Source organism: Lepisosteus platostomus, chromosome 2 (genome assembly GCF_059453375.1).
Source record: "Lepisosteus platostomus isolate fLepPlt1 chromosome 2, fLepPlt1.hap1, whole genome shotgun sequence".
NCBI classification, from domain to species: domain Eukaryota; kingdom Metazoa; phylum Chordata; class Actinopteri; order Semionotiformes; family Lepisosteidae; genus Lepisosteus; species Lepisosteus platostomus.
In genome coordinates this window covers 76,592,235-76,603,473 of record NC_142612.1, presented here as the reverse complement: position 1 = coordinate 76,603,473, position 11,239 = coordinate 76,592,235, and the positions used below count along the sequence as shown (strand labels likewise).

The following is an 11,239-nucleotide window of genomic DNA, read 5'->3' as shown; positions in this document are numbered from 1 at the left end:
GGATTTTTCACTAAGAGTAATCACCAGGGGACATTACTCACATTATGGTCACTATGAAAGCTAAGCACCACAGCTTAATGAAAGATTTTTAGAAACTGCTAGAAATATACACTCGACAAAACCAGGAAAGAGTCAGTAAAATGTTTTCAGTTAGTTTGCCTTTAAAGATTTTTGTCTTCAAACACTCAGATCTGCTGTTTAATAATCTAGGTACTCACACTACCAAATGTTTTCCAATTATCTGTTTTTTGTTAATTGAAATAAAAACAATTACTACATAACCAAAATGTTGTTTTTGCCAAAATGGCAAAAGTCGGGGAAACTTTTAAGAAAATGTGCAGATAAAGGCTTGTGGTGAGTCATTGAAAACATTCATGCACTGAAAAGGTCATATTAAAAGAATATGGCCAATTAAAAAGCAGGTGCTGTCTGGCCTGTTTATTACATTTCTAAATATTCAAAAATGTGGCATAAATTGTTTTAAATTCTATGTTGCATCAAAGCTTTAAAAACGATGTAGCATTTTCTTTGAGAAGAAAGGAGGGGGCCCCTAGTGGAGATCTAGAACAGCTGTAACACAGACAAGTTCACACAGTAAAGAAGGGGTGTCCTGAGTAACAGAGTGGGGACCCTCAGTTAAGAGGCACAGTAAAGAAGGGGTGTCCTGAGTAACAGAGTGGGGACCCTCAGTTAAGAGGCACAGTAAAGAAGGGGTGTCCTGAGTAACAGAGTGGGGACCCTCAGTTAAGAGGCACAGTAAAGAAGGGGTGTCCTGAGTAACAGAGTGGGGACCCTCAGTTAAGAGGCACAGTAAAGAAGGGGTCCTGAGTAACAGAGTGGGGACCCTCAGTTAAGAGGCACAGTAAAGAAGGGGTGTCCTGAGTAACAGAGTGGGGACCCTCAGTTAAGAGGCACAGTAAAGAAGGGGTGTCCTGAGTAACAGAGTGGGGACCCTCAGTTAAGAGGCACAGTAAAGAAGGGGTCCTGAGTAACAGAGTGGGGACCCTCAGTTAAGAGGCACAGTAAAGAAGGGGTGTCCTGAGTAACAGAGTGGGGACCCTCAGTTAAGAGGCACAGTAAAGAAGGGGTCCTGAGTAACAGAGTGGGGACCCTCAGTTAAGAGGCACAGTAAAGAAGGGGTGTCCTGAGTAACAGAGTGGGGACCCTCAGTTAAGAGGCACAGTAAAGAAGGGGTGTCCTGAGTAACAGAGTGGGGACCCTCAGTTAAGAGGCACAGTAAAGAAGGGGTCCTGAGTAACAGAGTGGGGACCCTCAGTTAAGAGGCACAGTAAAGAAGGGGTGTCCTGAGTAACAGAGTGGGGACCCTCAGTTAAGAGGCACAGTAAAGAAGGGGTGTCCTGAGTTAAAGAGTGGGGACCCTCAGTTAAGAGGCACAGTAAAGAAGGGGTGTCCTGAGTAACAGAGTGGGGACAATCAGTTAAGAGGCACAGTAAAGAAGGGGTGTCCTGAGTAACAGAGTGGGGACCCTCAGTTAAGAGGCACAGTAAAGAAGGGGTGTCCTGAGTAACAGAGTGGGGATCCTCAGTTAAGAGGCAGTGTTTCCTCCTGGCTCTGCAGCAGGCAAGCTGGTGAGCACAGCACTTCCAGGACCTGCTTCCTCACTGGCCTGTTCCCTGCAGTGGGATTCCAGAGCTTATCGGCCCTCATTCTCTCTCCACAGCTGCCTGAAGGTGGCAGCCAGCTGCAGGAGGTCTCACTCCTGGCTCCTCTCCTGCTGCTCCTGTAGCTCACAGCTGGGCGTGGAGGACTGAAGCCCCTGAGGACTGTGCTCTCCTGGAGTCAGAGCACCACAGCTCATCGCTGCTTCATCACAGCCTCTCCGTTCAGTTTCTCTCCTCTCCATGAGCTCCCGGGCTGCCACACCTCTCAAGTCAATGACACGCAGTAATTAAAGAGCACAGGTCCCTGAGCTAACTGTTACACTCAAAACAATTATACTCACACTAACAAGCTGCGCAACTGCAAAACATTGAAAAATAAATACGAATCTAAAAGTGCTTAGTGCTATTGCTCTAGTTGTTCTAATCTAAAGGAATTTAAAGCATATCAGATTTTTTTAATCGATGGTTATCTTTTTATTCTATGAATAGTTTGTTTACTCCATAAAAGTATTTTGCATTTTACAATTTTGTAGTTTTTCAACGAATGTTTCAGATTTTATTCCTTTCATCTCTGAAAGGCAAATGTTTAAAATTAAAAAAAAGATTTAATCATGGCATCTGTGAATTGTAAATCCTATATTTATATGTTAAATATTGGATAAATATTGCACAGTGTCTTCTTTTAAAGCCGTGAGTGGTCTTCACAATAACTATATCAGTGTCTATGAACTGCACTGTCCTCCAGAGCGGCCGTGCACAGGGGAAGGGTTTTGTCAGTCATGGTGCTGATGAATGCAGTACAGGTACTTCTGCTCAGGATATTGAGGTTGCTTGACCAGGCCAACAAATTTCATGGGACTCATATATCAACTCAAGAAATTCATGCACACCAATCAAAACATGTTTTAGAAGATGAGCTTATTGAAAACTTTATTTATGTGAGTCATGCTTTATACAGACTACATACAGTATATACACTTTTGAAACAGTGGAACTTAACATATCATGTACTAGTAAAAAACGCTTCTAAGTCTTCTGGTATTTTTTCAGATCTCACCTGGTGAACATCTTACAATTAAAACTGCCATCTTCATTCCTACAAACTATGGTGCTGCACACTACTTTGGAATTCAGTATTGTCAAGAGAAGAGAAAAACACTAATTCTGAAAGAGCTGTTGAAAATAAATTCTTAAACTGGTGTTGATGGGGGGTAATTTTTCAAAGTTACAGTAGGTTAACAAACCAAAATAAAAGCAGGATAAGGTAGCACATTAAAAAAATATGATTTAAAAAAAAAATGAAAACCTAAAAGAGCAACTGTGAAACTGGTGGATGATTTATCCTGAGAGCTGTAAGACACAAATATAACCTCACTTCTTAGTAGCTGCTCTTCTCATAAGAAGTTTCTTGGTGTTTTTCTCTGTAGGAAGCTGAATAATGTAACAATTTGGAACAAATATCGCAATGAATAGATCAAAGCTTGAAGCCAAGATGGCAAAAATCTCCACAGCATCTGAGGGCTATGATATTGCATTCTATCAATTTCAGAAATGTCAAAAGAACAGGCCAACACTTCAGGAGGGCTTGCACAAACTCAAATTATGCAGCTCATGTTAATATTAGGTAATGTTATAAAATAATAAATAAATTGGTAAGCACACTATAATATGAGATCAAGGTTCTGCATATAAGCTCTACTGCACAAAAATCTGAAGGCGTTCAATTTACAGAGCACAGAATGACACAAGAGATGATATTGGATCAGAAATAATTTACGCTGAACTCAGCAACACAAAAGTGTCTTTACTTCTTAGTAGCTGCTCTTCCCATAAGAGCTTTCTTGGTGTTTTTCTCTGGATGAAGAAGAATGATGTAACATTTTGGGGCAAATATTGCAGTGAGGAGACCAAAACTAGAAGCCAAGATGGCAAAAATCTCCACAGCGTCCGAGTATTTCCCAGGAGAGCTGACATAAGCTGGTATGAAAGCGATCCAAACTGCACAGAAGATGAGCATGCTGAAAGTGATGAACTTGGCTTCATTGAAGTTGTCAGGCAGGTTCCTTGCAAGGAAAGCCAGCAGAAAACAGACACTGGCTAGTAAGCCTATGTACACCAGCAGACAGCTAAATCCAGTTATTGATCCAACATTACACTCAAAAATAATTTTTGAGTTTTGATACTGTGTGTTTTTAAAGGGCACAGGTGGTGCTGTACTCAGCCATATGATACAGATCAGAGCCTGGATGACAGTAAAGACAAAAACAGTGCCTCTCTGCTGAGCAGCACCAAACCACTTCGTGACATTATTGTCTGGCAGTGTGGCTCTGAAGGCCATGATGACAACAATGGTTTTCACAAGAATGCAAGATATGCACAAAACAAAACTGATTCCAAACACAACATGTCTCAGCATACAGGTGAGGTGTAGTGGCTGACCAATAAACAGCAATGAGCAGAGGAAGCAGAGTATTAGAGAAAGAAGCAGCAGGAAGCTCAGTTCAGAATTGTTGGCTCTTACAATTGGCGTGTTCCTGTAGTAAATGAACACAGCTAAAACTGCAGCTGAAATTAATGCTCCAAATACTGATGCTGATGTTAAGGAGAATCCCAACGTCTCCTCATAAGAAAGATACTCAATTTCCTTCAGCACACACTGGTCCCTGCTTGGGTTCGACCAATATTCTGAAGGGCATTTGAAACACTCAATTGAATCTATAAGAAAGAGAAAGCTAATCATTTTAATACCCCAAATAAAGTTACTATATTTCTATTTAAAGCCAACATCATCTAAACTACAAACACAATACTCTGGTTGGTGAAAGACTTGTGACAAAGATTCAAAACAAGGTACTGTTACAGGATAAGGTGGGTGACAAATGGAGGTGTCTAAGACAGCCTAGATAAACTGTGTAACACCTGGCCGTGTAAACATTTTCAGCCTCAAAGCACAGGGGATGTTGGCTGAGATGTAGGGGGTTCAGAGTCTGTGATCAAAGCAATGAAAACATTTACACTGGTTTACCTTAGTTAATTAAGTTCTAGGTAAATGATTAAGTGTCAATCAACAGTCCAGAAATGCAGAATATGACATCAGATCAGTAGAAGAAAAGGGGTGAGAGAAGGGAAAAAGAAAGTCAGATGACAACACACAGAGAGGACAGGAGCAGACGGGAATTTGAAGCTCGTGCCAGGCGACTATCCCTACTTCAAGATCATCAGAAAAGACCCAAATGGAGATAAGTATTTGAATCTTGGTAAGAGAGCTTGCTATTCTGTAGCTTTTAAGGACCTTGGAGTTACTGAGTGAGGAATCCCTTGGTTGAATACTGTCTCTCCTGCTTAGTGGGTGCATTTTATAATAGGAGATAGGCTCCCATTTATTTTTTGGCATCCTGGTTAGAGAGATAGAGATTTAATGGTAGATTGTATTCTATTTAATTTAGAAGGCAGATCATCTCTTCTTTGGCCTCTATAGACATTAAGAATCAAGTACTTGATAGCAGCCTGGGTGGTTTAGACGCAGGTCTTTGAAACACCTTGTCTATAAACTTGTAATTACAGTAAGGTGTGTGTTATGTTTATGTTTTTTGTAATGTGTGTATCACTGTCACAGAATTTTGACGCAAGTTTGATAATAAATATCGTTTAACCAAGGGTGTCTGGATTATTACTCTTTTTCGCTATGTCTGTGCCAGAGAACAAAGAACTCACCAGCCTCTAACTTTACAGTACCAACTGCTTAGGTGTATTCTGGCAGAAATCACTTACAAATTGGGATTATGATCAATTATTTTATTTATTGACTAATCTGCTCGGTCTGCTCCTGATTTTCTCAATATTTTAACAGTACAAATAAAATATAACAAGGATTCATTAAATAAAATATACCTAACATTAATTATATGTGGTGATCACAGAGGCTTGCGGACCTATCAAGCTGCCAAGATTTTATTTTGCAGCCACTGTGCTATGTTTCACGCTCAAGATGTCCCTTCACTTGTGTTAAAGTGCGGTAATGGTTTTACAGCAAAAATGAACACAAATATCAATATTGGACACTCTAATCAATAAATATAATTTTTAAAGACGAAAAGACGGAAAAAATATTTTGACAGTGTAACTCCTTCTATAAATATACAATGTCAAGAATATACAATATAAACATCACAAATATAATGTCTGCACATCCTTATAGTTAGAAATATCCACAAGCTTAGAGAAGTAGTGTTATGTGGAGCTTGTTCAGAGAACTACATTAAATACTAAATTTAGTATTTAATGGACTAATTATCTTTATGTTACTAGCCCAAAAGTTTCATATGTTTTAAGTAATTACTGTCTGCCCACCTGTGTGGTTGCTGATCTCTCCCTCTGCACAAGGCACACAGTCGAAACAGCAGAGGGGCTCCCCTTTCCTGGTTGCCTTCCTGGTGCCAGGCTGACAGCTTTCACTGCACACAGACCTGGGGGGCTGGGAAAGGGAGCACAAATTCTTCAACTTAAAAAGTGAAAATTAAACAGTTATTACTACTTATCAATTACAGTGACATACAGTACATGCAGCATGTATTTTTGCAGTTCAAAGTAACAGTGCAGTCTGTGTACTTTTATCAAATATTACAGCTACTTTATATTTCATTCTATAAAGGCATTATGCAATTTAACTTCTGCTGTCAATATGCAGATATTAGGAAAAGAGATTAGATATAAATAGATTATCATCTTTTTGATCATAGTTAGTAAATTATCTCTCTGGAAAAATAATTCACTTAAACTGATAACATTGCATAACATTTTAACTTACAACATTAGATTCAAAGTTCCAGAAGATTTTGTCTTCATTCAGACTGAGCTTTTGTCCAGCAGAAGCTGATTCATCATACAGACCGATTGTTACTGTTTTCCCAGACCCATCATCGGCCCTCTGCCAGTTGATCACATCATAGATTGCAAGAGCATCTCCGTTCTCATCGAAGGACACCCTGTCTCCATAGTGAGTAGTGAAGTTCAATCTCGCCAGGTAGTGCAGCAGCTTAAAAAAACAAATAGGAAAATATGAAGAGAGTCAAATAAAAGAGAGTCAAATAAGAAATAATGAATAAGTACTCAAAAGTCAGTAAGTTATTGACTTAACAAAACAGGTTATTACTGTAAGAAAATAGGAAATGACAATATTTAAAGCATCATAGAAAATTATTTGAATAAAAAAACAATAAGTATATCATACAATTTATTAGTCTGTCTGATAACCTCTCACCTGCCAGGGCTGCACAGTTGTGATGTCTGCACAGGAGTTATTCTGAAAGGGCCCTTTTCCAGGCTCACAGGACATCAGATTGTGCAGGGAGTGTGCCAAGGCGTACACTGCTTTATACACATTGTAGGAAGCCCGCAGTTCTGAAACATCACTGTAAGCAGTTTTTGTTTTTTCAATATCTTCTGCACCTGTGCAAATTTTGATATTTAACACATCTGACAAATTTTGATTGATTGCCTTATCTTGAAACTTGCAATCAAATATTGTTTCCCAGAACAATTTAACTAAATTGTTTCTGGTGTCCAACACAGGGCGAATCTGAAGGAGAAATTTTTCCAGCCCTGGGATTTCTCCTCTGCGAACTGCAATTCCTATAGTCCCACCTAAATAAGGCAGTAACTCCTTAGTATGGAAGACAGGGGAGGAAGCCCAGGCTTCACTAGCAATCCACTGCCTGCCTCTGATTTTTTGCTGAACAATTTCTTCTGTCAGTGGAATCAGATAAGCTCCTGTAGTAAACACAGCAATAACATTGGCCGATGACTGTTTGACGGTCCTGATGATTTTAAGAATTTCAGAGGTGTTGTTGTTACGAGGGAGGATTTCCGAGAAAGCTATGCAGCCAAATTTATTTACCTCCTCAGTAAAGATCTTCAAAGCATACAGCCCATAGTCATCATTGCTCACAATTACACCAATCCAAGTCCACCCATAATGCCTGAATATCTGAACCATGGCTTTGACCTGGAACGTGTCACTAGGAATAGTCCTGAAGAAAGAGGGGAACTCCTTTCTACTGCTTAGGCAAGAGCATGTGGCATAATAACTGACCTGGAAAAAACCCCATAAAAACACACTTTTATATTTTTCGCCAAAAATTTGCCATGGTTACTGTTTAAAATGATGTTAACGATGAAATTAAAAAAAATAATTATTTTGATTTCACTTTTGAAATGACAAAATGTATTAATCTTTATCAAATAATCATTCATCTTAAAAGTTGTCCATCCAAAACATTCTAAATTTCATAAAAACTTTTCAATACAAAAAAGAAAATTAGTTTCTACATTTCTACTGTAAACAGTTAGAAAATCACACAGAATGTTACTGATCCTCTGATAAATGTAATACTGTACCATTGGGACCCGGAAGAGACCCAGTATTCTTGACACAGCAATAGAGTTTGTTGAGCCAGGGTCTCCAACAATGGCTAAGACAGGGGGAGTCCCTGTACAGCTGTAGTCAGTAAAGGAGTCGTCCTCTCCGCTGATCAGAGCTGTTGCTGCTCTCAGAGCCACTGCCAGGTTCTCACAGTTGTCATACAGCCTGTATCCCAGTGTGATGTTAGGGAGAAAAGCAGGGTCTCTGTTTATTTCCTCAATAGCAAAAGCCATGCTCTGTGCCTCCTGAAATCCTGTAAAGTGAAAACTGAAGGAGGACATAATAATTACTGAAATAAAACAAAAGACACAAGTCTGTCTTTATGAAACAAATTAACATAAATCACACTCATTTTTTGTCCTCATATCCCATGTTGTTTAGAAGACAAAATAAAATTAAGATATAATTAAACACTTAAATAAGAATATGAAAAATAATTCCAAAAAAGAGTTACAGCAATGTTTATCTCTTTCCATGAATATACAATACTTGCACAACAGGAACTATAACTGTTGGCTTTAAAAATATCTCTGAATTATTTATCTATATTATTTAAATCCTGCAGAACTTGTCTGTGCAAGCATTATTAGCATTAGCTTATAACGTAATAAATATTCTAATGTTTCAGGCAATGCTTATTTTTTCACAACATTTGTACCATGGAGCAGTACAATATATTCACTCACCGCTCACATCTCAATTGCTCAGGCTTAGCAGTAAAAGACAGTTCAGGATACACGGTTTTAAAGTTAATTTCAAATATCCCACCCAAAACGATATCCCCTTCTTTATACAGCCCATACAAGTCAAATTCTTCTCTGAGCCTGCATGAGGGCACAACTTCAGTATCTGACAGCTCCACTAACACCAAAGATACAAAAACAAACAGACTGAACTGCATTGTTTCAGAATGAATGAATGTGCTCTGATCTGGGAATAAAAATCACAGCTACTGTATATAGATAATGTCTGACTCCCTGAGGATGACATCAGTTACTTTAAGTAACTGTGACTGTACTGTAGTTCACACATCACACCACCCAAATTAATTTGTCACCCACAAAATACTGTTATTTCAAATTTCACTGAAAATGTTTTTTCACTCGGGGGCGCAGGGGAAGTTCTGAAGTTCTTGCTTTTCCACTAAGAGTAATTATCTGGGGATGTTACCCACATTATGGACACAGTAAAGGCTAAGTACCACAGCATCATGTAGTGTAAAAGATTTCTCAGACTGCAGGAAATACGCACTTTGCAAAACCTACAGTACCAAGAGAGGTTCAGTAAAATATTTGTTCAATTTTTTTTTCTCCTCAAACACTTACAAGAAGTTGTAAAAATCATATTAAAATAAAATAAATGCAATTAAAAATTAGGTGCTGTCTCGACTGGCATTTAAATTTCTTAACTGCAGATATTAAAAGATAGGGGAAATTTGTTTTAAGTTCTTTGTTACATAAAGATGCAGAGTTGTACAAAGTGATGTACTCTCCTAACGGAGATCTAAACAAGTTCAGGTTCACACAGTAAAGAAGGGGTGTCCTGAGTAACAGAGTGGGGACCCTCAGTTAAGAGGCACAGTAAAGAAGGGGTGTCCTGAGTAACAAAGTGGGGACCCTCAGTTAAGAGGCACAGTAAAGAAGGGGTGTCCTGAGTAACAGAGTGGGGACCCTCAGTTAAGAGGCACAGTAAAGAAGGGGTGTCCTGAGTAACAGAGTGGGGACCCTCAGTTAAGAGGCACAGTAAAGAAGGGGTGTCCTGATTAACAGAGTGGGGACCCTCAGTTAAGAGGCACAGTAAAGAAGGGGTGTCCTGAGTAACAGAGTGGGGACCCTCAGTTAAGAGGCACAGTAAAGAAGGGGTGTCCTGAGTAACAAAGTGGGGACCCTCAGTTAAGAGGCACAGTAAAGAAGGGGTGTCCTGAGTAACAGAGTGGGGACCCTCAGTTAAGAGGCACAGCAAAGAAGGGGTGTCCTAAGTAACAAAGTGGGGACCCTCAGTTAAGAGGCAGTGTTTCCTCCTGGCTCTGCAGCAGGCAAGCTGGTGAGCACAGCACTTCCAGGACCTGCTTCCTCACTGGCCTGTTCCCTGCAGTGGGATTCCAGAGCTTATCGGCCCTCATTCTCTCTCCACAGCTGCCTGAAGGTGGCAGCCAGCTGCAGGAGGTCTCACTCCTGGCTCCTCTTCTGCTGCTCCTGTAGCTCACAGCTGGGCGTGGAGGACTGAAGCCCCTGAGGACTGTGCTCTCCTGGAGTCAGAGCACCACAGCTCATCGCTGCTTCATCACAGCCTCTCTGTTCAGTTTCTCTCCTCTCCATGAGCTCCCGGGCTGCCTCACCTCTCAAGTCAATGACACGCAGCAATTAAAGAGCACAGGTCTCTGAGTGTCACGAATCTCCCTCACGCAGGCAAGCGCTCCCGCATTCCAATGAGCTCTCCCTGTACTAAATGTATACTGACTAACACAGGTCACAATATCAGGGTGGCAACCCGAGACCCCAGATCAGGATGGGGAAACATGGGACAGTCACACACACACTCGCATAACAAGTACACAAACCTCTGTCCTTTCCCCCAAGTCCCAGGAGTTAACAATGTCCCTGATCATCTCCCCACTATCCCAGACAGGTTCTCACCTATCCCATCATGCACTCCTGGGGCTTACATCACCAGTCCCATTACTTGTCCGCTCATGGCCCCATCACTGCCTAATGAGGGCGCTACACTAGCTTCCTAAATATGTGACGTATATATTTCCTCTACTGTGAATTCCAGACAGCTGATTGCAAGAGAAAGTCTTTGAAAAGCGAACAAGGACATAGCAACCTTCCACTTTTAGGACAATATAGGATTTTAAATCATATATTTGACTAAACGTTGAACAGTGTTTTCACTAAGAGACATTTGTGGTGGTCTCCACGCTAACTTGCTTTGAGCTGCACTGTACAAGTGAAGGCTGTGCACAGCGGGAGATGTTTGTCAGTCATGATGCTGCCAAACACATTCTCCTGCTCATGAAATGGAAGAATGAAAAGATGAGAAAACTATATGAAGAAATATACATTTATTTTTCCCTGCAGGAATGATGTGGTTTACAATGAAAGCATTTATCACTGAGAGGCTGTGCACAGGGAATGGCATTTCTCAATGATGATACTCCTGAATACATGTACTTCTGCTCAGGATATTGCAGGAT

At 40.3% G+C, this 11,239-nt stretch overlaps 1 protein-coding gene across 1 annotated transcript; it reads right to left on the bottom strand.

The window, feature by feature from the left end:
* Window positions 1–2,670: 2,670 nt before the first annotated feature.
* LOC148677160 (extracellular calcium-sensing receptor-like) lies at window positions 2,671–8,944 on the bottom strand. Its single transcript, XM_088619124.1, has 6 exons — window positions 8,730–8,944; window positions 8,019–8,310; window positions 6,883–7,713; window positions 6,430–6,657; window positions 5,973–6,096; window positions 2,671–4,337 (listed from the first exon to the last, which is right to left on the bottom strand). Exons 1-6 carry the CDS (start codon window positions 8,942–8,944, stop codon window positions 3,427–3,429), a joined length of 2,601 nt encoding a protein of 866 aa, XP_088475250.1. The 3' UTR covers window positions 2,671–3,426.
* Between the last annotated feature and the right edge of the window lie 2,295 nt (window positions 8,945–11,239).